The sequence below is a fragment of the Puntigrus tetrazona genome, chromosome 14 (genome assembly GCF_018831695.1).
Source record: "Puntigrus tetrazona isolate hp1 chromosome 14, ASM1883169v1, whole genome shotgun sequence".
In the NCBI taxonomy this organism is placed as follows: domain Eukaryota; kingdom Metazoa; phylum Chordata; class Actinopteri; order Cypriniformes; family Cyprinidae; genus Puntigrus; species Puntigrus tetrazona.
Genome location: NC_056712.1, coordinates 21,495,696 through 21,522,029, shown reverse-complemented (window position 1 = coordinate 21,522,029; position 26,334 = coordinate 21,495,696). Strand labels below are relative to the sequence as shown.

Below are 26,334 nucleotides of genomic sequence, written 5' to 3'. Positions count from 1 at the left end.
AATTACCTATAAAGTAATAACTACATCATATAATTTCGGTTCTTTTAATGTATTTTTTAAATGTCTATTTAATGTTTTGTTGAATGCGATGCAGAAATTCCATCACTTAATCTGCATTAGAGTTACTACTAATTACCACCAATTTTAAGAGTTTCTCGCCCCATTTTGTGTCCCATTCGTAGAAAGTATCCTAAACACTTTTGAGGTCTTGAACCGCCCCGCTGGGCTGATGTACCCTCGCCGGAGCAGGGTGTTGTTATGATGGTGAACCCTGCATGAGGGCGCAGTTGTGAGTCTGGGAAACACCCTCAGTGACGGAGTCCGGCGCCTTGTGGAGGGAGGAGAGAGCGCGAGAAAGAGGGGACGCAGATGGAGATGGAGGTGGATGTGATTAGAATGCTTATAAGCCGAGACAATATGTGAAAAAATCTGAACGTTTTCGTCGCTCGGTGACAGTTAAAAGGCATTTTCGTGGCGTCTTGGTGTTAACTAAAAAGCCGGAAGGCGCGAATACCGTTAACTTGAGTGAAAGATGATAGCGTGTCTTTATTGAAGCGATAGGATGCTGAGGCGACAGACGTATGGCTGAATTCAAGCAAGCTGGTCCGCCGTATGTTGAAAAGAAAGGCCAGTATAGGCGGTGTGAATGAAAGAAGAGGGCTTCTCTCTTGGATGGACATGTTTTGAGAGGTGTGGTGGAGGGATGAAGGCGGTGTTGGCATCCAGACGGCAGCGGCTCTTCTATCGGCTCTTCATATGTGCTGTGGGGCTCATCGCAGTCACCTGCCTCGCTCAAATTCTTCATGTAACAGGTGCGTTTATTCGTTAGCAAGTCTCTCCGCTGCTAAAACCGACGTGGATTTTGTTAAAAGGTCGTGCGCTATTCCCGTCTTACCGCGGCGCGTTATGCGTGCTGTATGAATATTATCACTAAATGTGGCGCATTCGTGATTAACGAGTTTCTGTTATGAGCGGCAGTAATTGTATGCGCGTTAAAACCAAATTATAAGACCCGCTAGGAATGAAGAACAGGGTGGGAATTGCGGGAATTTTCAGGCGCGAACCCCCCCTCCTCGAAGTCGAAACAAAATGTTTGGGGTCTCAGAAAAATAGGCCTTTCTTCTTTTGTTTTAAAAACAACATTAATCACGAAAAAAAAAAATGACTGCACAAAATAGATGCCCTCAATCAAAAATCGCGTTTGCCAGAGAGGTAACCATGGCAACAGCTCGCCGCTCCCGCGCATTCTTTTAGAAAACGTTAAGCGATACTTTGACAAAAACAGTCATAAGTAGCACAGGCATATTTGTAGCAATAGCAATCAAGACATTGTATGGATCAAAATGATTGTTTTTTGTTTCTTTTACGCCAAAAAAACATAGAATATTAAGAACCTGTATGTTCCAATATTTAAAATATTTACAGTAAATATAACTTAATTTTTAGTTAGTAATATGCATTGCTGAGAACTTCATTTGGACAACTTTCTCAATACTATTTTCTTTCTTTCTTTTGCACTCTCAGATTCCAGATTTTTCACATTTCCAAATAGTTGTATCTCAAATACTGGTCTATCCTAACAAATCAAATGTTATTGGAAAGCTTATTTATAAAACTTTCAAATTATGTTTAAACCAAAAAAATGACTTTTTGTGGACCAGGGTCATATAAGTGGGCTATTGGAATATTTATTGCTTTATTGCAAAAAAGGCTAAATGTCTGATGGGTTCTCAATTGCTAACAGATTGCTCAGAAATGTACTAAAAATGTTTACTCCCCTAAAAGTATCAGAAGCCTTTGAGCGTTTAGATTACTTTCATTGATTTTATTGTGTCATTGATTTTAAAGCATCACTCAGAGAAAACCCAAAAGCAGTAGTGGAGCAGCAGCAGGGACTGAGTGAACTGCAGGGGTGGCAGACCATGGCAGGCACATAATTGGCTGTCTCTAAAGGGCATGAGGGTGACAGCTGCTTCAGCCTGACATAATTCACATTGACCTCCCCAGAACCTCTAGCATTGTTACCTGGACATCACACCTGTTTCTTGAGTCTAAAGTTTGCTGTAATTAAGATACCTTACCTGGAGATACTTAGATATTTTTATGACACTTACATGAATATAAGGTCATACATATTTACATGTGAAGTCAAAGGATAGTCATTTTGAACATAATGATACAAAAAAAATAATTTTAAGAATGCTTCCTTGTTATTTATTTCTTTATCTTCATTTCATCATATTATAATTTATTTCTTTATTACAATTTTTTTAGGAATGTCAGTCAGATCCAATTTTTTTTAGGAATGTCAGTCAGATTGGGTTAAATAAAAGAAAAATAGACTTATTATGAATCATGATAATTTGTTAGGATTACACAGGATGCTCCACTTACGTTTATAATGTTCTGGGAACATTAAATATTGTTAGGGGACCATTAGAAATAATGTTAGTAATGCTAATACTGTTATGAGAACGTTCTTCAAACCAAAAACTAACATTCTGTTTCAGTTCAATAAACTTTCCTAGCTAACCAAAAACAAACCATAAATATTATTTATGGAAAATAGTTCCCTGGGTAAATACTGTTGATGCATAAGATGTGCATAAGTTTCAAACTGTCACCATTTGGTTTTATTTTTGTACCATTTTAATCACCTTTTTGCCTGTGTGATTAAAAAAACTGAAATTACGTCAATTCGGTCCGACAATTAATATGAGATAATAAAAGCTGTAATAAAGGGAGTGTAAGTGTATAATAGTATAGCAGGTGACACCTCAGGACATATCAACTATCGAATGAGTTGTACCAGAGATGACATTTCAACACCCTGTCAAAAAGCACAAACCGATGGTGACAGCGATGAGGAAAATAATGTGTACAAACATGTACAATGTGACCTGCTTCTATATCATCATTCTGTGTTGCTTATAATTTGATCTTTTCACAGTGCCTTTAGCTTTTCCAGCTTTGTCTGTGTGAGTAATGAGTTCCTCTGGGAGGTTGAGTCTGAATGTTAAGCAGCTTCTAAAAAATGCTATTGGAATCTGCAGCTGAATGAAACGAGGGTGAATTTTTAGTAACTGGAGCTTCACTTAAATAATAGACCGTAACATCACCGTGTCAAGAACAATGCAGGTTTGTGGGTCTATAGATACACCAAATCGGGAACAAACCACGTACTGCGGATGAAATACACCTAGGTGATCAACAATTGACTGCTCTGTACTTCAAAAAATGAACAGGCCAATTTTAAATATATAGTTTCCTATATGTCAATCATGCGCTCTTGAATTTTATCCATCACTACCGTGCCATTGTCTACATGCTTACATTCTGTCTACAAAATCTGATATGCAGGCAGTTAGCCTATCGCAGTTATATTTGGAACTGATTAGTTTGCATATGCAAATGAGAACTATCTTTGCCGTTTGGTCCTTGGGTAAACCACACCCTCTCTGGGATCAGGTCCAGTTCCACACCACTCATTAATCACTGCTTTTGGATCAGGTTTCCATGGGAACTTGAGAGGAGGGAAGGAAGCATTCTGATTGCCTCAATCTTTTGCCTATTTTTAAATAAGTTAGGGCTCAAGTTTGATACAGCGCGTCCAAAACACCGAAAATTCCATTAAATTAGAAAAGAATGCAAAATAAAGTCCAGAAATCGAATTGTGGTTATATAAAAATGTTGGTTTATCTTAGAATAATAGTAATAATAATAATTAGGTATAAATTGTTATGAGCAGCTAAATTTGTGGCAATGCGATTGCTTAAAAATAAAGAGCCACTAAAGATAAAGGCATGTGTGTTATGTATTTTTACAGCCCATTCCAAAGAGGATTCGGACCTGACTTGGGCCCGGCGTAAACTAACTCAGCAGATTGTAGAAGAGAACCAGACATCCAGTACACCCAGAGCTGGTGAGTGAAACCCTGAGCAATTCTCTCTCTCTCTCTCTCTCTCTTATTATTCGACCTGTCTCTCTGTATCACATCTCTCCATATCTCGCTATCTTTCCCCCTGCCTCCTCATTCTGTGAAATGATGCAGACAGGTGCCCTCTTCATAGTCAAGCCCCCTTTGAGGCTTGTGTTACTAAGCAACGGAATCCCTAATTTCAGAACAGAGGATAGTCTGTTTTAAGCATTCAAAGTGTGCCACTTTAGAGATATATATATATACATACGCAAAGCTTGCGACAGTTCTGATGTCCCACAAACCTTGTGTAGGTCACACTTTTCTGATTTTTATACATGATGATATAGTCTGCGATGCTAATAAAATTGTAAACTGCATTCACTTTTAATAATGTAAAATACATTTAGGATAATTGTTTTTCATATTTTAATGCAGAAAAAAGCCAATGATTGTTTGCTTCCACTGTTCTTTTTCTAAATTGACATTTAATACTTCATTTGTTATTATTCATGCATGCATATTGTTATTATTTAGTGAAATATGCCTACAATGCTTTTTGGAAAAGAAATGTTTAACAGCTAACTAAGACATCACCGGTAGTGTAGGCTGAGCAGATTGATTTTGGAGGACAAATGTAATAAAATGTAATGCTCTAAAAGCTCTTCAAATCATTACACCCCTTTAATTATTTATAAATCCTTTTGATTTACGAAATTCAATAAGGAAGTCCTTGGTAAATTTAATCTTAAATGTAACTGAGCATCTATTGATTCCAGCTATGCATCAAAATAACTGATTTATTAGTACCGCTAAGATCAATCTAGACAAATTTTCCATTGCATTTGACATTATCTTTTAGTGGAGTAGCATTTATAAACAAGCAGATCATATGTAAACTCCATACGAGCGAAGTTTAAAAACAGAAAGGCTGTGATTGTTATTAATCTGTGCATCTAAAAGGGTGTCATTTCCTCCCTCTTCTCTTTAGTGCATGGCTGTTTATTAGACAGCTGGCCTCTTTAAGGCAGTCAAAGCAAGAACCTTTTCAGTCTTTACGCTGATTGCATCTCAAGAAGCTGTGGCCTGAAGTATTACCAGTCCTCTGATTTAACTAGGCCCACTCTTCCTGGCCTCTCTGCACTATTACAGATTAGCTAAAAGGCTGGTCAATTCAATTGCCACTTAGTTACCATAGACAAAAGCTTCTTAACAACCTTAAGTTAAATGGAGCACATTGCCTTGATAAGGACTACATCAGTGAAGTAAGAAAGTACAACGTTAGATCAGTGTTCTCAGAGATTAAATACAGTTTGATTTGCCCTTTTTTTGTGTATTTGTGTTTTTACCTACCGCAGTCTTGGAAAGTGATCTTAAAATGTGGTTAGATTCGAACATTTCAGTCACATTTGTTTTAGAATGAGGTTTATTAGCAACTGCGCTGTCAGATGTGAAACCTTTATCTGATGTGGCATTTAATGTATGGTTAATGTGATTAATGTGTTAAATGTTATTATCGCCAGAGCTGTCAAGTGCGTCTCGTAATGTTTGAAAGTGTTAGCCTCGCTTTATAGATATTATGCATATTTCTGGTTGTTTCTATTAAAAATGTTCGTTTTCCACTCAGCTATCCATGAATTTCCAGAGGACATATTCACTAAGGGGCAGAGGAGGCATGGGGCAATTCTACTGCATGTGTTTTGTGTAAGTATACTACAGTACAGTGAGAAATATATACAGAACTTTATCGAAAGTGTTTTTGGCTGAATAAAATGTTTTATTTTATTACATTTTTTAATCAACAAAGATGCAATAAATTGGTCAGATGTGAGTGCAAAGAGATTTCTCTTTTAATTAAAAAGTGTACTTTGTACAGTATACAAGAAATAAATAAGTAGCTGTTTTCAACATTAATAATAATATTAGAATGATTTCTAAAGAATCATGTGACACTGAAGACTGGAGAAATATTATTTATCTTTTTTCAAACTTAAAATAAGGAAATAATTATAATTCACATTATAATGATATATTACCATCACCACTGTTCTTAATCAAATGAATCCAGCCTTGGCGAGCATCATCATCAATAAAGTTATTACTTATAAAACTATAACTGTATTCCCCAAACTGTTGACCAGTAGTGCACGTTTCCTTTTTTATTTGCATTTTAAAGGGCTTAAGTAGACTTAAGTTTTTATTTTAACTTGATTTCTAGTTGCACTTGTAGACTCATTAATTATTGTAATTTGATAAGATTTGTTTACATTTGCATATTTTTAAGAATACATAGAAAAATTCAAAATAATGATAGAACTAAAAATGAAAGACTTTGATAGCACTTTTATTGTTATCTTGTAAAATTGATGTTTCTCTGCTGAACAGTGTGCTCTTGTGACCACAGGCAGTTTACATGTTCTACGCCCTTGCTATTGTCTGCGATGTCTACTTTGTCCCCTCTCTGGAAAAAATCTGTGAGGTGAGTGTCATTTGTTCCTGCTGTTCCTTACTGTGAAATATCAGAGCATATGCCGAGTTGGAGTTTGTGTTTTCAGAATCTGCACCTCAGTGAGGATGTTGCAGGTGCCACTTTCATGGCAGCAGGCAGCTCCGCCCCCGAGCTTTTCACATCTTTGATTGGTCAGGCCTCTAGCGGTGTTTTTCAATGAGTTGCTGTAAATAAGTTGTCGATAAATAATAGTCTCTTCATATTAGGTGTGTTCATCACCAAGGGGGACCTGGGGGTGGGAACTATTGTGGGATCAGCTGTTTTCAACATCCTGGTCATCATAGGAGTCTGTGGAATATTTGCTGGACAGGTAGGTTATGCATAATCATTGCATTAAATAGGAAACGTTACAGATTCTAGTGACTTTCCAGCATCGCTGTTTCACAGACCATCACTCTGACCTGGTGGCCGCTTTTCCGTGACTCTATCTACTACATCCTCTCAGTGTTGGCCTTGATTCTGGTAAGCAGGAGTATGGCTGTGGCTGAATGTTTAATTTATAGTCACTTATAGTATATAGTCACTCATTTTTGTGTTTGTTTTTGTGCATTTCAGATCATATATGATGAGAAAGTCATTTGGTAAGTGTGCTGATATCATAATGCTCATTGACATTGTAGTGAACCGAGCTTATAGCATAATAATAAAATATTACTGTTACAGGTGGGAGACTATAATCCTCATATCAATGTATGGAGTTTACATCCTTATCATGAAGTGGGTATCTAGCATGTTTATTTATTATACACATTAACACATTTATTTTAATATTACTGCAGTCAAATGATTAATCGTGATAAATAAATGTTTTTGTTTGCAGAATATTTGTGTGTGTACTGTGTATATTTAATATTTATATATAAATACACACAAATACAGTATATATTTTGAAGAAATAAATAAATAAATAAAAAATATATATAAAAATATTAATTATTTTCTCAAATATATATCTAAATGTGTAATGTGCTTATAACATTTATAATATAATAAATACACACAGTACATACTCATTTATAATGTAAATATTTTTTTGGATGCAATTAATCACGATTAATTAAATAGTTATGTATATAAATAAATGTATATTTAATTTTTAACACACTTGCATGTCATTTTTACATGATATGAGTTTGTGTGTTTCGTTCAAGGTTTAACAGTCAGATTTGGGGCTGGGTGGAGCAGAGGTTTGGTATTCCAGGTCAGCCGTGTTTGGTGAGCAGTCTGCGCAGAGATGTGTCGGTAGGAGAGGCAAGCCCACACTGTGACACCTCCATGATCCTCTTGAAGAAAGGTGCGTGTGGGTGGAGGGTGGAGCTGCGTGGATCATACTGAGTGCTTGCGCATTATAAAGCATCTCGTCTCTCTCTCTCTCTCTCTCTCTCTCAGGTCAGAATGCGGGTGGCCAGGACTCCCCGGTGGTGATGGTGGATGAGTTGATGAGCCTACGCCCTCACCAGTTCTCTTTCTCAGAGGCAAGCCTCCGTGTCATGATCACGCCCCACTTCTCCCCCCGCACTCGCCTCAGCATGGCCGGACGCATGCTCATCACTGAGGTACTGGCTGGATGCTTGCTCGCTTTGTGCACGTCTGGATGGGACAACAGCACCTCCGTTTCTCAACCGAGAGTATAAACTCTCAGACTAGTACAGTATGGCTTATAGTAAACTATTAGAGTTCCTGTATATTTTTTATCAGTGTATCAACTTTGTCTCAGAAATGATTGATTCCTATCTTGTTTTTCATTAAAATTATTCAAATGTCCATTAAACAAAATAAACTACATTTAAAAAATAAACTGTAAAAAATATTAAAGTGCCCCTATAATGGATTATGAAAGGTTCATATTTTGGTTTTGGGAGTCCTAAACAACAGGTTGACATACATGCAAGGTTTTAGCGACTCCCAAATGATTCGTTTAACAATTTAACAATTCATTTTTCCAAATGCCTTCGGAGATTGGTCTATTTCATTTAAAGCATGGTTTGAGAGTTTTTAACACTTCAAAAGCGGTACCTAGTGAATTTGCATTTTCATTCAGAACCAAAGCAAAAAGACATACACATGTTTTCATTCACTTAGAGCTGTACACCGCATGTAAGGTAATTTACAAAAATCCCTAATAGGGGCACTTTAAGCTTAGAGCAGGAGAATACACTACAGTTCAAATGTTTGGGGTTGATAAGATTTTTGTAGATGTTTTTGAAAGTCGTCTCTTATGTTCACCAAAGCCAACAGTAATATTATGAAATAAAACTCCATTTTAACATAACTAATGGCAAAGCTGCGTATTTTCTCTAGTTCTCAGTGTAAAGTGATCCTTAAGAAATCGTTTATTCTTATTATTATTATTATGCTTTATTCCAGGTATTGTCTTTTTTAATTTGAAAACAGTTGTGCTATTCAGTAAATTTCAAAAGAAATAGAAACATCTTGCAACATTCTGTCACTTTTTAATTTATCCAACCTTTTATAAATCCTTGCTGAGTATAAGTATTTTTTAAAAAACCTGAAGCCCAAAGTTATAGAGTAATTATATCTAAAAAATGTTCTTTCTCCGTTGAAGAATACTTTTTGAGATCTGAAAAAAATGATTGCCTTTGAGATAGAAAAACTTAATTAAAAGCTCTCAAGTCTTATCTTACAGTTTTTATGTTACAATTTTTAATATATCAATTAAATTATGGTTTAAATAGATGAGGAAAGATAACCAGTGCATCTAAAATGAAGAAACTTAAATAAAAATGGACACTAAGAGAATCGATCACATTAGTAAGAAATATAAAACACAATTTTTTGGTTCTTAAGAGAAAAAATATGAGAAGCGAGTCACTTTTAGGTCATTTAATGTTATCGCTGTCTTGGATTATTAATAAAGAGATTTATGGTTTCTCTTTTTTATGGGTCCTTTAATAACGACCCTTCAGCTGTAACTTCTGCAACAGGTAGGTTTTGTGACTGATCCAATCCTTAGATCATCTGCTGTCATTTCCTGTATAACTGAAAGTTTACTCCTCAAATGTCAGCATTAGTATTTCTTCCTAGGTGTAGGCATCCTCAGACACTACTCCTGATTTCCATTTTTGTTGAGACCCCTTTAACCTTATGTAACCATTCTGTTGTTTGTTTGAGCGATTGCTTTATTCCATCTACAGTGGTTCACATGACTTGCTTGTTGGCTTGACTCTTGCAGCTCTTGCATGTCATCTCTACGACACTCTTAATGGACTGTGCTTTACCTTGGTCTTGCGATGTGTTCGGCAAGCTTGACTCTGAAACTCTGTCCTTCCCATCTGTCATCTAACCGAATCGCGTTCATTTGAAGGGGCTCGCACTGGGTCTCCTGCGGTGGCTGATTGTACGTCTCTCACGTCTTCTGTCCGTCTTCAACAGAGGCAGAGACTGATTAGAAACCGGAGCCCCGGAGACAGCAGCGGCAGCGGAGCAGGGGACACTCCTGGCCAAGACTGCCCGGGCGTGGAGGGGGTTCCTTGGGGTCTGGAGAATGGAGGGGCCCTTGAAAGTGAAACGCAACCCCTGGAGGAGGCTAGGCAGAGGGGCCAAGGAGGGGATTTAGAACGAGTAGCAGACATAGAGGACACACAGCCTAAAGATGATGAGGAAGAGGAGGAGGAAGAGGCAGACGAAGAGCAACCCTTCAGACCTCTTACTGTGCCAGGTGAGTTCATATTAATCAATTTTTGATCAATCATAAATGTAATACAAGTCAAAAAATGTAATACAATTCTGAATATTTTGAATGAATTAATTAGGGCTATATATAATATATTCACACACAATATATTAATGTGCATCTCATGCGGTACTGTCTTAACTGACGCTCCATTTAAAAACAGGTGATGGAGATTTACTGCTAATCAAAGAACCGTCTTTACTGACTAGATGCGCATAAATATATCAGGCCTAGAATGGATGTATTTATATATATATATATATGTGTGTGTGTGTGTGTGTGTGTGTGTGTGTGCTAGTGCTGTCAAATTATTAATCAATATTGTATCAACAAAATATGATTTTGTTTACAAAATGTATCTGTGTACTGTGTATATTTATTGTGCATATATAAATAAACACAGATAATATATTTTGAAAAACATATTTATATTTTATTTATAAATGTATGTAACATATAAACATAACATGTGTGTTCGTATTAATAAATACATTAATAAATATACACAGTATACACACATATATTATGTTAACAAAAATATGTTTATTTTGAATGCGATTCATCACCATTAATAGCTTGATGGCTTTATATATATGATATATATTACATTTATACCCTGAATTGTATTGTATTGCATACACATGCATATACAATTTAATGTACACATTCTTAAAAAATATGTCAAATTACTAAAAAAAAAAGCTAAAATAGTACTATCCCTACAATAATCTTAATGTGCGAAATGTGTGTGTGTACACATGAAATCTTGCCGCTCCTTTGTGCTTTTGCGGAAAAAAGTAGATAGATCCAGAATTCAGAATTACATTAAGACACTCTGATTCAAAAACTAATTTTATCAAAAGAGGCATAAAGGCTCCCACCCCTAGTGCATATGTTTATAAATGGTTCCAAAACATGATATTAAATCATAATTCAGAATAACAGGACAACGCATTGAGTTTACTGTGGTTCATCAATTTTTTCCCGTATCCTGATTAGAAGACTGGCCCTCATTTTTGGCCCCTTAAGGACCATAATCCATTAGTCTGAGAGCCATTTCTAGATAATGGGGGCATGCATTTTAGATTCATGCACTAGTGTTATGATTATAGAAAAGTGATGAGAGCTCTTAAACCTCTCTGGGCCGATGCGGCTTGCAATCAAATGAACTTCATCACTGCTGAACAATTGAACATCTTACTGAAGATGACATTAAGGGTGAAAATTGCAATTTAAAGAGCTCAAAAGAATAACTGTTGAAACATTTGAATAACAAAACGCAAATAAAGAGAGATCATGCACACTGAATTGAAGTATCATTTGTCTTTGTCCTGTTGGTGATATTTTGTATGTATACTCACAGATACAAAAGCTGTCCCTGCGATAATACTCTTTACCTTAAATGTAGATATCAGTTCCTTAAGTGTACACATTAGTACGTAAATAGTATATTATTAGAAGCTTTCCAAAATGGTACCGCCTTTTTCCGTATATGTGATAATGTTTTTGTCCTGCAGGTGGTGTTAAGAAGCCTAGTGTGAAGTGAGGTGACGATTTAATGTACTTTTATCCACAGATGGGCGCTGGGAGCAAGTCAGGTGGGTGTTATCATGGCCCTTAGGCTGCCTTCTTTACTACACTGTCCCAAACTGTGTTTTGCCTCGCTGGGAGCGCTGGTTCATGGTTACCTTTGTGGCCTCGACACTCTGGATTGCCGTGTTCTCCTACCTCATGGTGTGGATGGTGAGATCAATGCTTCATCGTCGTGTGGGGATGTCTCATTATATGATACATGATGGGCTGTTGACACATTATCTTTGTTGCAGGTCACCATTATCAGTTTTACACTGGACATTCCAGATGTCGTCATGGGCATTACGTTTCTAGCAGCAGGCACCAGTGTCCCAGACTGCATGGCCAGTCTCATAGTTGCCCGTCAAGGTGCTAAAATCTTTTTCCTAAACGCATGGAGGTTTAAAAGATGAGGGTGTTTGTAAAGTTGAGTTGATTGGTCAGATGAATGAATGTGTCTGGTGATGTAGGTATGGGAGACATGGCGGTGTCTAACTCGATTGGCAGCAACATCTTTGACATTCTCTTGGGTCTTGGTTTCCCGTGGGCTTTGCGCACTCTAGTGGTTGATTATGGGTCAACGGTGAGTTAACTAGAGATGATCACAGTGACAGCTGATCAGCAATTGATCGACAAAAAGTGATCGCCATTTTTTTTTCAATGGTTGTGTATTAATCAAAACATTAATGAAACTAAATTAATTAAAAAATAAAAGCATGTTAAATTCTGAAGATCCTCGCTATTTCATTTCTTTTCTTTTAATGCATTTTTTAACCATGAAAACACCATATTTTGTGTTTTATGTAAAGCGTTATTTTAAAATTATTTATAGAATATTTTACATGCTAATAGATTTTATTTATATACTGTGTATTTCAGCTTTTACAATAAAATCATAAATTAAAGCAAATTAAAGTTTAATTAAGTAAATAAATATATCTACGCATCTTGATATCAATTCTGTTTCTTCCCTCACCTTATTTCCTTTTATTTTCCATTTGTTTTTATTGGCCTTATTAATGCACCATATGTTGTGTTTTATGTAAAGCAGTATTTAATTTGATCATTTTTTCTATATATTTTAATACAATTTTTTAGTTTTATTTAATTTTTTATTGTTTTTTATTTTAATTTTAGTTAAAGGTAATGAATCTGGTTCAGTGTACCAAATTCAAGCCGCACCGAAACATTAATTTGATTCTTACAGCATTCTCTCTTGGTCTTCCCCCAGGTCTTCATTAACAGTAAGGGGCTTGTGTACTCAGTGATTCTTCTCCTTGCTTCTGTTTTTCTCACTGTAAGGTTATCATTTAAGAACTCTTCGTCATCTTATATATTTATACTTGTACATATTGTGTAATCTTTGTCTCGTGGCTTGTTTTCTGTCCTTCGTTGCTTGCACAGGTACTGAGCGTGCACCTGAATCACTGGAGGCTGGACCGGAGGTTAGGCCTCGGGCTTATGTTCCTGTATGCCATCTTCCTGCTCTGCTCCATCTGCTTTGAGAAACTCTAGATCACGCTTTTCATGTTTCGCTTAGCTGTAGGGTAGATCTAGACCTAGATAACCACATTTTACCCCCAGTCACTGCCTTATTAGTAGCGGTTATTTCAGCCATGGTTCGAGGCCGGAGCAGTGAACGCTCCATTCCGAAGCGGGATTCTGCTCCGGTCGGCTCTACATACGGCTTTAAGCCAATCACTTGCTAGACAGTGCTGCCAAACTCAAGGACATACTGTACCTCTGAAACATTTCTACTTGGCATACAGAGCGTCTTTACGAGGACAAAAACCAGTTTCAATTACAAGACGTGATGAATTTATACAAGCGGTATTAAATGTTTACAGCACACAGGACACTTCCTCTAGCCTCTCCTTTTGCATATTTCTATTCTAAAATCTTATATAGTCACAATCAAGCATGATACGAAGAAAAATATGACATTGCAAAAGCGTTACTACTAAAAGGAGTTCTATTAACTCTTGTAACAGAGATCACTCAATTTATTGCATTACTTTGCCTTATTTATTTTTGACTTTAGGTCTGTAAAAATCAGTGCTTTAGGATTTGAATATTTTCCTGTTTCAGTATATTTAAGAGCAGTTTGTTCACTTTTGTGTTGTTCCTTGAAAAAGAAAGTATTCTGGTATTTTGGAAAGCATTTCTTAGTATTAGTATTACTGATTAACCAAAAACATCCCTGTCTTTGGTAAGTGTTTACATACCAAACGTACATAGTTTTATATAAAGTCCCACTTAGAGGTGTGCACATTTTGATATGTTGTAATGAAATTACTTTTGTGCCCTGCTGCAACACTATGAAAATGAACATGAGAAAGTAACAATCAATTAAATCTTTATACACTGGCCTCTTAAAAACACCAAATGAAGATGTTTGGAATTTCGATATATATATTTTTCCCAATGATCATATATTGCATTCTGTCTACAGGACGGATAAGACTCATAATTAACCTAATTTAAATTCATAATCAAAGGTTTTGGCACAGCAGTATTTGAATTTTTGTAAAGATATCTTTAAAGTTATTTTTGACATCTTATCCTGATTAAATGTGCTTATGTTTTAGTTCTGTTGTATATTAAATTTTTTTAATGACGCGTATTGCTTAAGTCCGGCACACAGAAATTTTGTTGCTCGTGGTTTGCAGTTCTCTTAGTACTAATGAGCAAATGTAAATGATTTTCGTCTCGCCACTCACAATAAAAAGTATGTGTTAATTAAATTAATGTGGGAAATAAATTGTAAACGACAAGTTGCAGCCTGAGTAAACATCTTCCGGTTCCAGTCCAACGTCTTTCCCTGTTTGTTTTCATTTTAGAAATCACGATCAAGTTCAGTATCTCAACATTTGTTACGGTTCTGTCTATATTCTTAAAGATATTTGTATGTTGTTGAGTGCAATAAAGCAAGGTCTGTGCAATACCCCAAAACAACACTGTAATGAGTCATTTGCATTCTTCCCCTCCGACCTGTGGAAGTGTTACAAAAAAAAATCATTTTGTGAACACAGAGATGCTGAGTTCTTATTAAGAGTTCATTTATAAGCATTGATTAGTGAGTGCATTTTAGGAAAGACAGCTGCATAGTTTTGACATTTACATTTTGTCCTTTAGCTTTTATCCAGAGGGATTTACAAAGTAGTAGCAATCAGACCAACAAGATACATGCTATGATAATTTTGATGATTTTCTTTAAAATAAATTAGATTAAAATGACTAGAATAGGTAAGTGCTAGTATTATATTGGTCAGGTGATGTTGTATAAGACAAACCTGCAGGAGTTGTATGTCATTGTCTGTGAAGCTTAAAGGAATACTTCACCCAAAAATGAAAATTATGCTACAAGCTACTAACCACCAAGCCATTTTAGGTGTATATGACTTTCTTCTTTCAGACGAACACAGTGTTTTTTTTTTTAAATGTATCCTTTCTCTTCCAAGCTTGGTAATGCGAGTGGATGGTGGTCATCATTTTGAAAAAATTACTGTGGAAGTCAATGGTGACCCCAAACAGCAAAGAATTCATACAGATTTGGAACTTCTTGAGGGTGAGTAAATGATGACAGAATTTTCATTTTTGGGTGAACTATTCCTTTAAGAATCATACAACCCTAAAATTTTGAAGAATAGTCATTTTTTTGGACATTTATTAACAAAGCCAATGATCACACCAAACGTACTCTGATTTATAAATGTTACATTTAGTACGAAATAATTTCAGTACACTTAATCTAGTTGATTTTGTCGTTTTCCTTCAAAGTACACCTAAAATAACTGTGTTCTTCACTAATTTGTTTCTTTCAGTTTTTGAACACAATGTTTTATCAAAGACAGTGGAAGATGAGAGATACTCCGATACTTCCACTTGCAATTTCGGGAAAAACACAGACACATAATCCATCACTGTGCTATGTTGTTTGTTCATTCGGCACCAAACCATTGTGTCATATTATATACCTTTCACTTTGATAAATGCAGCAAAAGAGAAACCAATAGCACTGTCCCAGGACGCACGTCATCTGCTGCGTAACAAGGCTTCTTGAGTATCCATAGATCGCTCTGCATGTGTGACAGTATCTAACTTTGAACATCGCTGACAACAGAATTGTCCAAAAACAAACAATATCGAATGGGCATAAAGCAATTCGCAGATTCATTAAACAATTGTGACAGAACATTAAAACATTTGAAATTTGAAAAAAAACGTCACGCAATGTAAGATGTCAGACATAAAGAATCTGAGGCCGAGCAGTCGCAGATGGAAAGTGAAGAGTAAACATTTGTTAGGGGTCTCTGTGCAAGCAGAGATAGGCTCTGTCTGAATTGACAGCACAACCTTAATTGTGTCTATGACGAGGGAACCGTCACGTCAAACCATTAAGACTGAGATGGGGTGACACGAGCAATATTGATCCCTTCAGGATAGATGGCCTCTGAAGATATAAAACTGAAGATCCTGGCTGGGGAGAGAGTATACTGGAGACTGTGGAGACTGAAGTCACCCGCTAACCTCTCAACATGTTGTCACTGGCACTGCTCTACATTCTGGCTGTGGTTTGCTCTGAGCGAAGAACTCATGCACTGCCTCTTTATTCAGACGCGGCGCTGCCACAACAAGAAGGTAAGACTATCAGCATCCTTTCTGCTTTCAGTGTAAATGTTGGAAAGTGGTGAATGCATTATCGGAAGGTTTTGATAAAGACCCCGTGAGCTTGATCAGTGATAACTTAACATGGTAACTCGATTCTTCTGCAAACATTCAACTTGGAGATGGAAGAGTTTTTGAAAATTATGCTAAAAAAAGTCGATAAAGTTTAATAGAATAAGTTTTAGAAGACAATTTCAGTTTTCATTCTGTTTTGTTTATTTTTTGTGGCTATTTTTTAAATTGACTAGCGATTTCTCTCTTTTTTGAGCAGTTTTTGAATGTGATGACTTAGTTTGAAAATGTAGTTTATAGATTCATTTTTGATATTTGCAGAACTGATTCAAAAACTGGTGGCAGAGGTCGAGGACAGACAGAATAATGACTTAACGGAGCAAAGGGACATTAAAACTGTGCTTCCCGTCCTGCTCCAGAGAGGTGAGATTGTGGCTCTTATTACATAAGATTCGTCATGTAATTAGAATAGATAAAACTTTTTATAGCCTAATGTTATTTATTTATTTCATTTATATTTTTGCCTTTCCTTCTAGGTGCAAAAGAGACTTTGCAAGAAGACAAAATAAATAACATGGTATAAGCCTAATCTCTGTTATAAACTTGCAATTCTTTCTTTTTCTTTCACACAATCAAAAGAGATAACGAACGAGCATGTTCTGTCTTTAGGTGGATGATTTAAAAGCAGTTGTCTTGAAACTGGCAGCAGCTGATAACCTGCGTTCTCAAGGCTATCTACGATCTGAGCAAAACTTACCCAAAAACAATAAAAGAGGTGAGCAGTTCTCTTATATGTGGTGCAAAAAATTCTTTTAATGACTGTTTTAATTTACAATACAATTATTTAATGCAGACAGAAAATGTCAACATAATGGCTTTATATTTTTCTTGTATTGCATTACTAAATCTAATTTTTGTCCTTCCTTTTACAGCCTGTTTTTGGAAGTATTGTGTTACAAACTAGGAATTAATCTGCTGAGATGGACAGAGGACCAGCATAGCACACCTTATGTACAAACACCTAAACATGTATGCATTTGTTTTCCCCCATAACATCCACCCGGCTGCCGTTTGACATTGTGAATATTGTTTTATATATATATATAGTAATCTAACAGGATTATGAATGTATTTTTTATCATGAATGAAACTGACCTAGAGACTGTAAAATAAAAAATATAGTCTGGGTAAAACAGATGAGTTGTAAGATGTATGTTTTTAAACCCATCTTTCATCCAATCAGTGTGTGACGTGTATGATATTAACTTTATTTTAATCTCTTTCTTAAACATCTAACAGTGGTGTCTGTGTGACTCAAACATCCATCACAATAACCCTTAATACAAAACAACCATTACTACCTCATGACTCACTGACTCCAGTTCTGCGCGTGCTTTGACTAAACTTTTATCTCTACAGTGTTTTCAGTTCATTCTTAAAACACATAGCCTTTAAGGTATACATTACATATAACCGATGATTACACCCTAATGAATGTAAAATACATATATACACAAATATGCACAAAAACATTACATATGATACGCTGTTAAAAGCAACTCTGTTGACTGTTGTGCTTAAGATCATTTGCAAAGGATCCTATAACCCGGAATAAAGCCTCTTTGACGGTAGCAGTCACTCAGAAGAAGTATTCTAGTGTATCTAATGGGCTTTAGGAGCACAGACACAATAAAAGCACATTAGCAAACTGTGTGGTGTGTTTTTTTGGCTTCACTGTAATAGATTTCCACACCTGTGAACTACTACTATGCAGATGGATATAAACTTAAGAACTTGTATTTACACTATTTAAACATTTGATCACAATATCGCTTCATTGATCTGATATTCAGTTCCTCTTGGCCACGCTCAGATAGGCTTTCTCAATTTCAATGTCAGCTGGACAGGTCTGGCTGAACTCTTCTCTCTCATATGCATTCTGCAGGTAACGCCACACTCCAATGAACTGAGAGGGAATCTCGAAATTACAGTACTTTTTGGCAGCAACCTACAAAACCAAAATGAACAGAATGAACACGTTTATAAATATGCATTTAAGATGAAGTAGCTTTATTAAATCAGGCCTGACTGCGAACGTATAAGCCACAGAGGTGTATCACCTTGATGACGTGCAGCTTTGGTAACAAGTTGCAGTCTGCCAGCGTCAGGCGGTTGCCATCAAGGAATTTTCTTTTGGAAACGCTGATATTTTGATCTAGCTCGTCCTGAAGCGGAGTGTTCAGATAGTCATCCAGGCGCTTAAACTCCCTCAATAAGGCTTTTTCGTGGACTGAGGAATTAAAAAATAGAGAGAAAAAAATGTAAAAGTACATTATAGAAAATCCACAGTGTTTACACGCACAGGAATACTCCATTATGTGGGCCTAAGTGTTGTATAAGTGAATAATAATTATGTAGCAACATTTTTTTTTACATTTTATTTGATACAAAAAGTAAAAAATCTTAATTTAGCTGTTTACAGATCACCCCGTCTGTACTGACACCTGTAGATTATCAATGACTATTCCTGCCCTTCAATATCCAGTAGGTGGCAAAAATTGCTGTCCTCTTGAGTAATTGAACCATTCAGTCATTGAACCGATTCTTTTCAAAAAGCTGATTCATCTTGAAGAGACACGCGACTATTTTAAACGAGTCATTGAATCATTCAATTAACTGGTTTGTCGAGGCGCTTCGTTAATGTCGAGGAGAGCTGCGGCTGTGTTTGGAAGTTTCTTCGCAATAATGTAAGTTACTCAATATTTACTTATCATCTAATGAGCTATTGTATAAAAGCAACGGCACACAATCGTGCTTAGCTACTCAAATAAGGTCTTAGAAACGGCTCAAGCACGATATTCTCCGCGTTGACCAACAAGCTCGTGACTTGCTGCGATACTGACAGCAGACAAATTAACTTTTTTCGCCAATGTTACTGAAATTTTATACACGACACGCCTTTTGAATTAGCAAACAGCAATTGTAGTTCTAGACACCGAGTGGTTATGTCTTGCGTGAACGAGAAAGGAAATCCTTTCGTTTCATGCATGTCTTGGTTGTGAATGAAACTTACAAGCATTGTTTGGGCTGTTCTTGATGAACGCGGAGAACTTGGCAAAAATGTCAGCACCAACATCAAAAGACTCTTTGTAGCGGGGGCTGAGATGAGGATAGCTGATAGGATCAAAAAAAAAAAAAAAGAGAGAGAGAGAAATATTCATAACCAGTCTTCACACATCCAATAACGTTCACACAACAATGCTGATATTTTAAAAACCTCTTCCATATAAGTCCATATACGTAATACGTGCTATTCATAGGGTTTTATTTGAAAAAATGTTTTGTGATAGATGCACTATACAAACTTAAATGCATTTGACAGCAGTCTCTTATGTTCATCAATAATGTGTTCATTCGTGGACAGAAATACAATAATACAGCTATTTGATCATAACTGCAGTAAAACATAAGTTCTAAAGAACAATCTAAGGCATTTTTGCTGAATACAATTATTTATTTTAGTGCTGATATTCTAATATCTTTTGATCCTTCAAAATAAAATATTCTGAAGTGCCGTGTGGAAAGTCTTTGATGTAGATGATTTATTGCAGCAGTCTTAATGCATCAGATATAACTTAAGTGCATCCGTTTGATTTATGAAAGAATAACACTAGAGCAATATGTTTATGAAGCTTTTTGTTAGAGTGAAGAAAGTGTGTTTGATATGGCATTACACGAGCTAACAGACATGCACGGTACCGGGGAGGGGCGAGGGTGCTCTCCAGGAACTCTTCAATCTTAAGGAAGTCAGTCTTCAGTGTGCCGTTGTACAGGAGGAAAGGAGGGTTGGTACCTGGAGCTAAGTCTTTTAGCTCTTCTGGCTTCCTAAACAACACAGGGTGGAGCAAAGCAGAGGGAGTTTAAACCACAGGGTGCGGACATGGTCAATATGAAGTCATTTATTGTATGCCGAGAGTCTTTGTGATTAAAGCTGCTTTAAAACAATATTAAACTCAGTTTAATCACTCGGAGCGCATGGACGTGGGAGTGTCCAGCTGGTAAATGGGAGAAAGCTGCAAATGCTTTAGAAGATTTAGATGGGAACAGTGCAGTGGGAAAGTTCTCACTGCCTTGATCTTGTTTGTAGTACATTATCCTCCACCAGTGTTATCAAATTCGGTGCTGGCCCACAGTTCCTCAGATTTCACTATTTGTCTACTGAATTCCATTCCATTAGAAAGCCTTATCGTCGTGTTTCAGAGATATGAAAGCTTAATTTGACACTCACTTCCTCATGTCAACAGTGGTTACTGTAAACCGGACTCCTTTCAGCCAAAGAACCATGAAGAGTCTCTGACAGAAGGGACAGTTCCCCACGTTTTCTCCATCATGACCGGCCTTGAGATGAAAAAAAAAAGAAGAGAAATCCAGTCAGTACCACTTATTCACAGAATAGACACTAAGTATAATCAGATATTATAAATAGTATAATAAATACAAATGATTAATAACCCACATAATATTAGCCTTTATTTTCATTTCTCATTTTTTCCATGTTTTTTTTTTTTTTTTTTTAATTTAGATGACCCAAAAAATTAAGTTGTCATTTACTTACCCTCATGTGTTTTGAGAGCTTTTTTTTTGTGACGCATAAAAAAGATGTTAGCGTACAAGAATGTGTCAGTGTCAGTAAACCAAAGCCAGTGGGGTTCGGTGCTGTTTATATTGTTTTTCATATTTCGGAAAGACATGAGGGTGTGGGCAATGTTGTGAAATATTATTACAGTTCTTGTTATCACTTTTACTCTAGTCTTCATTGTCACGCGATCCTTTAGAAATCATTCTAATATGCAGATTTGGCACTCAAGAAGTTTTTATTAGTATCGATGCTGAAAACAGTTCTGTTGATGTCTTTACTGTCATTTTTAACCAATGTAAACTTTTAAACACTACTTTATTAAATTTTTTTTGCTTTCTCCGCAACTTTCCAGGTATCCAGATATGTTAAACTGTTTGGGAAAATAAATGCAGAAAAACAGAATATTATCGGCAGGTACTGGTTTCCATCCAGGATATTATCTGGACATTAAGGTTAAGGTTATTTCATATAACCCTAAAACACAACACGTTTCATTGTCCAAAATACCAGTAAAAAACCCCTAAAGTCATTACAGATTGTTTTAGAATTCTATGTTTACATAGTGTTTCAGACACTTTTTTTAAACAAACAATTTTCTTAAATATACATAAATGTAGTCTGAGACCCCCAGCATTATTATTGTTATTATTAATGGATAGCTTTTATTTTTAACTAAATGTGTCCCTCCCTTTAAAAAGAATAGGACGTAAATAGCCCATGTATTGTGTGGGTGTGGGTGGACAATTCAAGAGCTTGATCCAAATAGAGGAAAAGCAGGAATTGTCTAGAAGAGGGAGATAACAGATCTGCACAATGCTTCTATCGCCCATATGCACATCTTTTTAAAATAAGAACACAAACAAGCGATTTATAAATAACCTAGTGACCCTCTACAAAACTTTGAAGAAATTTGGGATCTAAAGGTCAGCACTCATCCACATCTTACTCGTTTAGTTTATGAACTGTAGCTAAACTGGTAGAGCACGCTAACGGGATCGACAGTGTAGGAAATGTGAGCATGTTAATGGGTGTGACGACAGGGAGCTGTCAGTCTTTTTGCGTGTGTGTGTGTGCGTGCGTGTTTGTGTTGATAAGATGACCTCAGTCCTGTCTGTATGTCTGATAAAGAGCAGCGTAAGAGAGAACAGTTATACATCAACCACGCTATCCAATTTTTTTCAGTAGTACATGTGTCAGCAGACTGTGTCAACCTCTGATTCATGCTGCCCAAATAAAAACCTTCCCAAACGGAAAGCACTGATGGAGTATAAATCCAACTGGCTCAAGAAGTAGATGTACATAAACGATTGTATCAACTAAACAATTCAATAAAAAGTTACTAGCCTATTAGCTTATAACATCATTAAGGATTCCAGCAATAAGGATTACATAATAATGAGCCTAATCACAATTGCACATGCTCTGTTGACACATCCGCACCTCAATATTTATACTTAAATTATTGATTTTGACATTCTTTATATTATTAATATTAATATTTTTATTTTTATTAAATTTATTTTTATTATATATTTACACTTTTTGCGATATATTTTTACTTAATACTTATATTTAATATTTGGATTTAAATAATTTTAATTTGCAATAACGGTATCTGACCAACTACAACTAGAGTTAAAAAACTGACCTTTATGAAGAGCTCAATTCGTGGTTCTTTATCTGAGTCCTGCCGCAGTGCCATTGTTTTTTCAGCGGGAAAACGATATTAGTTAGTCCAGACCTCTGTGAAAAGTATTCCAGAAATTGCCAGAGAGTTGAAGAATTCCCTGAGAGTTTGGTAAGCAGCTGTAATGTGTGAAAGTTAGTCAGACTCTTGCTGTTTGCTGTCTCCCTCCGGCTACAGACTTTAAAAGTCGAGAGGGAGGGAGGTTAGAGAGTATGGGCGTGACCTCAACTATATAACTCTGCTGCCAGAATGTGACAGAGAGCTCAAAAATAGCTTTTCATTTGATCCCGCATGAATTTACACTCAGGAGAAACGTCACAGTGTTATCTCAGGTGTGAAGCAGGGGCCGCATTCCGCTCGTGTGGACTATTAACGCTCGACACAGACGCGCGTTTCTGCTGGAACTGGCGTCTTACTAACACTCCTCCCTCCCATATGTTCGGCCACAATGTGCTTCTTTCAGTGGTGCGATGTAGGGTCTGTTTAATGTAAATCAGTCGATCCACTTTAACTTTCACTTTTAAGACAACTTGTCAGACCACTGAGCTAAGTCACTTCTCTGTGTTTGAAAGATTCAGTTCATTTGTGATTCTGACTCATGCCATTTTTCATGTTCTCTTCTTCTTTGGAATTTTTCTAACTTCCAGTAACCCCTGGTAAAACTTTCAAAAGCAACCCGATTTCACTTTTGAAATCAGTTGAGACACAGGAGAACGTGTGGCCCGTGTTAAGTTTTTAAACTCAAAATATAAGCTGCATCCCTTGGGGAACATTCGGGGATGTCCTCAGTTGAATATATATATATATATATATATATATATATATATATATATATATATATATATATATATATATATATATATATATATATATATATATATATATATATATATATATATATAGGGTGTATAGTAGAGTGAGTATATAGTATGTAAAATTTATATTAAACTACAGAAGTCCGTTGCTAAGATACACATAGTTTTGTGTTAATGGACAAATGAGGGTGTGGGTCTGTGTTCATTCTCAAGGGACTGGTTCATTTTAAACAAATAGGTAGTTCCCCTCATTCCCTGGCAGTCCTCTTGAGTCACAGACGCAGATTGAGTCAGAGGAAATAATTCTGTCATCTCATGTCTTCCTCTCATAACTGTGCTAACATGGAAACACTCTCAGAAAAACCTGCACTAAAAAAATTAATCTCTTATACCAACTGACTAAACAGTCCTACAAATTATAGTGACAGAGTCATTCCTTAAAACATTAAATATGTTTTCAGCCTCTTAAATAAACACTAATGGGAAAGAGTTTCGTTTCCTCATTTGGCACACAGATGGTATATTAAGATGATATATATATGCATTGCATCATTTTGGGGAATTCACGCTTGTTTGAAACAATATTAGCGTAAAAAGCACCTGACTATTTTAGAAAAAAAGGACCTCAAAAATAGTAAGAGAATGGGTTTTTTTCCCCTCACAAAGACTGTTAAAAGTGGACCATTTTAAAGGGACAGTCAAAACTATAAATTAATGAATCATTAAATGTTTAATAGTTTGAAAACTATATGACTTGTTTAATAGAAAGTCCATTCAGTTTTTTTCATATAAGGAAAGTAAATTACCTAGTTTGTCAAGCTAGAATTTTAAAGCGTATTTTTTTGTAATATAGCAAATATTGTAAAACCTGATGCAACTATTCGTTTCATAAATGTGAGCTTTCTGATATCATCTGTTTCCAGTCATTTTTAGCTGTACAGAATAGCCTTTTCTGTTCCTTTACCTTGCAAACTTGTATTTCTTATTATTTTTATGCATTATTGGAATTGTCAACACATTTGATTTGTAGTGTAAATCATTTTACCGCACGTTATTATTCCTCTAGTTATTTACCTAGTTAATGAATTTGAAATAAAAACTTACCTTCATGTTAGATAAAATAAGATGAATAAACAATATAGTGTACAACTAACTACTATATTATTAATGTTAAAGCCTGTCAACCCGTGATTGATTAGTAGAAGAAATATTTGGAAGATATGTTAGCTCTGACATTTGACTGAATATGCTTTTTTTTTTAAGGATTATGTTATTTCTTTAATTTTGGGTGAACTATCTCTTTAAATATAAAGAGGCTGGTGGTAATACTGTAGTGTGTGTGTGTGTGTGTGTATACAAAACAAGAACCTGACATGGAAACTCCTAACAAATCCTGGAAATTAAGTGAGCACAGGAAATGAGCTGTGCCAGTTTAACCAGCGTCCTCCCTCCTCCTGGAGCCAACAGGATACTATGACTAACAGATCCGAGCTGTAAGCTGTTTATATTCCTGTTATACTGCAGCACCGCAAAGAATATACCACAGAACAAGGAATCACTATGGAGTTGATGAGCTGTAAGGATGCAAGACTAAGCCTCTAATCAGATGTTCCCTCCGCAGTCACTAAGCAAACATGTCAAAGGTCAGCACCTTATTGTACGGCGTTTAATTCACAAACATTCCTATCAGGCACTAGACCAGTCTCATATGTGGGGGTGGAATTTCTTTGACTCTGGGAGGGTGTTTGTATTAACTGATTGCTGAGAAAGCTATAAGACACGGCATATAGAAAGTCCTACGCATTTACTGTCTTCTGCTGAATAGGCAGCATATGTTCAGATAACGTCTTTATAGCCGACTAGCGCAAGACTCCAGCTATAAGTACTTAGTTGCTATGGAGACAGAGTTGCTTTTTCTGGTGTTTTTGGAATACATAAATGTGATGCACTCACTAACCACTGACCTCTCTTCTCCAGGCTAAGAGGAAGCACTTATCCTCAGATGATAGGCTATCTACAGGACATCCAGCAGCTGGGAACACACAGTTGGAAAATCCTTGTTTTATCTCCTGAAACAGGACCCCAAATGTTGATCACGAGCCCACTGATGTCCCCGTACATCAGCACAAGCAAAGGAAAAATAATACTAAATACTCACACTCAGGAAAGATCATTTCTTGTTTTGAGTTTTTTTTTCTTGGAGAGATTTGATTTTAAATGTCATAAAAATGCTAATATTAAACAAAACTAAAAGCTAAATCTTTTTGGAAAATTTCTTATTTCCATTAAGGCGGTATTACTGATTATAATGTGTTTTGACTAAACGAATGCTATCTGGTCGAGCTTAATTCAAGATTTAAAGAAGTAAAATGTATTTTTAAAAAGTATTTTGTAATTATAGATATTTTTAGACTAATCCCCAAAGCAAAGTATTTATAAAATAATGCATAATGCATTAATGATAAAAAAAGAGAGTAATATTGTAAAATATTACAATTTAAAGGCACCTGTGTGTGTTTGTTGTTTTAAGTATATAATGTTATTATGCTTAAAACAAGAAATATAGGTCAACCTTTATATTAAATTTATGAAATATAAGTAACATTTTATATTATGTTTACTATAAATGTGCATTATCAAATACATTTTAAGAGATCAATGTAAATAAAAGATATATATGAACACAAATTTTAATGTTAATTTTATGTTAATTTAACTTAGGTAACTTTTAACAATTTTTTGTTTTTAAATAAGACTGGAATTAGGATTTATACGATCAGTACTGAACACCAATCTGTGCTGTACTTTTGACCGGAAACGAA

General features: G+C 35.9%; 3 protein-coding genes and 1 long non-coding RNA gene across 6 annotated transcripts; 3 read left to right on the top strand and 1 right to left on the bottom strand.

The window, feature by feature from the left end:
- Positions 1-283: 283 nt before the first annotated feature.
- Positions 284-14,643, top strand: slc24a6a (solute carrier family 24 member 6a). 3 transcript variants are annotated; one of them, XM_043257803.1, is made up of 17 exons: positions 285-812; positions 3,827-3,922; positions 5,544-5,620; positions 6,321-6,395; positions 6,472-6,556; positions 6,632-6,735; positions 6,813-6,887; positions 6,981-7,006; positions 7,089-7,142; positions 7,577-7,719; positions 7,815-7,981; positions 9,819-10,104; positions 11,696-11,862; positions 11,946-12,060; positions 12,162-12,274; positions 12,923-12,988; positions 13,096-14,643. In XM_043257803.1, the coding sequence occupies exons 1-17, from the start codon at positions 647-649 to the stop codon at positions 13,204-13,206; spliced, it is 1,926 nt and encodes a 641-aa protein (XP_043113738.1). In that variant the 5' UTR covers positions 285-646; the 3' UTR covers positions 13,207-14,643. The 3 variants fall into 3 exon arrangements, 2 of the variants coding, with proteins under 2 accessions (XP_043113738.1, XP_043113739.1); XM_043257804.1 differs by having other exon boundaries at positions 286-812; positions 7,815-7,900; XR_006252566.1 differs by lacking the exon at positions 12,162-12,274 and having other exon boundaries at positions 284-812; positions 13,096-13,178.
- Positions 14,644-16,027: 1,384 nt separating this feature from the next.
- Positions 16,028-17,764, top strand: urp1 (urotensin-related peptide 1). The gene is made up of 4 exons (XM_043257430.1): positions 16,028-16,332; positions 16,693-16,794; positions 16,908-16,948; positions 17,041-17,764. The coding sequence occupies exons 1-4, from the start codon at positions 16,230-16,232 to the stop codon at positions 17,185-17,187; spliced, it is 393 nt and encodes a 130-aa protein (XP_043113365.1). The 5' UTR covers positions 16,028-16,229; the 3' UTR covers positions 17,188-17,764.
- Positions 17,165-22,875, bottom strand: clic2 (chloride intracellular channel 2). Its single transcript, XM_043257428.1, has 6 exons — positions 22,659-22,875; positions 20,660-20,769; positions 20,131-20,256; positions 19,445-19,545; positions 18,492-18,661; positions 17,165-18,379 (listed from the first exon to the last, which is right to left on the bottom strand). Exons 1-6 carry the CDS (start codon positions 22,710-22,712, stop codon positions 18,221-18,223), a joined length of 720 nt encoding a protein of 239 aa, XP_043113363.1. The 5' UTR covers positions 22,713-22,875; the 3' UTR covers positions 17,165-18,220.
- On the top strand, positions 18,668-25,685 carry LOC122357835. The gene is made up of 3 exons (XR_006252537.1): positions 18,668-19,118; positions 25,037-25,155; positions 25,490-25,685. It is a non-coding gene; the product is annotated as an uncharacterized LOC122357835 (long non-coding RNA).
- The last annotated feature ends 649 nt before the right edge of the window (positions 25,686-26,334 follow it).

Excerpts from the sequence above, each read along its gene's own strand:
- slc24a6a (XM_043257803.1), top strand. The coding sequence starts at position 647 with ATGAAAGAAGAGGGCTTCTCTCTTGGATGGACATGTTTTGAGAGGTGT. Across the intron at positions 6,888-6,980 it reads CAGTGTTGGCCTTGATTCTG|ATCATATATGATGAGAAAGT; the intron begins GTAAGCAGGAGT and ends TGTGCATTTCAG. Across the intron at positions 7,982-9,818 it reads GACGCATGCTCATCACTGAG|AGGCAGAGACTGATTAGAAA; the intron begins GTACTGGCTGGA and ends CGTCTTCAACAG.
- clic2 (XM_043257428.1), bottom strand. The coding sequence starts at position 22,712 with ATGGCACTGCGGCAGGACTCAGATAAAGAACCACGAATTGAGCTCTTC. Across the intron at positions 20,257-20,659 it reads ACCACTGTTGACATGAGGAA|GAAGCCAGAAGAGCTAAAAG; the intron begins GTGAGTGTCAAA and ends TGTGTTGTTTAG. Across the intron at positions 18,662-19,444 it reads GAACAGCCCAAACAATGCTT|TCCACGAAAAAGCCTTATTG; the intron begins GTAAGTTTCATT and ends TTAATTCCTCAG.
- urp1 (XM_043257430.1), top strand. The coding sequence starts at position 16,230 with ATGTTGTCACTGGCACTGCTCTACATTCTGGCTGTGGTTTGCTCTGAG. Across the intron at positions 16,333-16,692 it reads GGCGCTGCCACAACAAGAAG|AACTGATTCAAAAACTGGTG; the intron begins GTAAGACTATCA and ends TGATATTTGCAG. Across the intron at positions 16,795-16,907 it reads TCCCGTCCTGCTCCAGAGAG|GTGCAAAAGAGACTTTGCAA; the intron begins GTGAGATTGTGG and ends CTTTCCTTCTAG.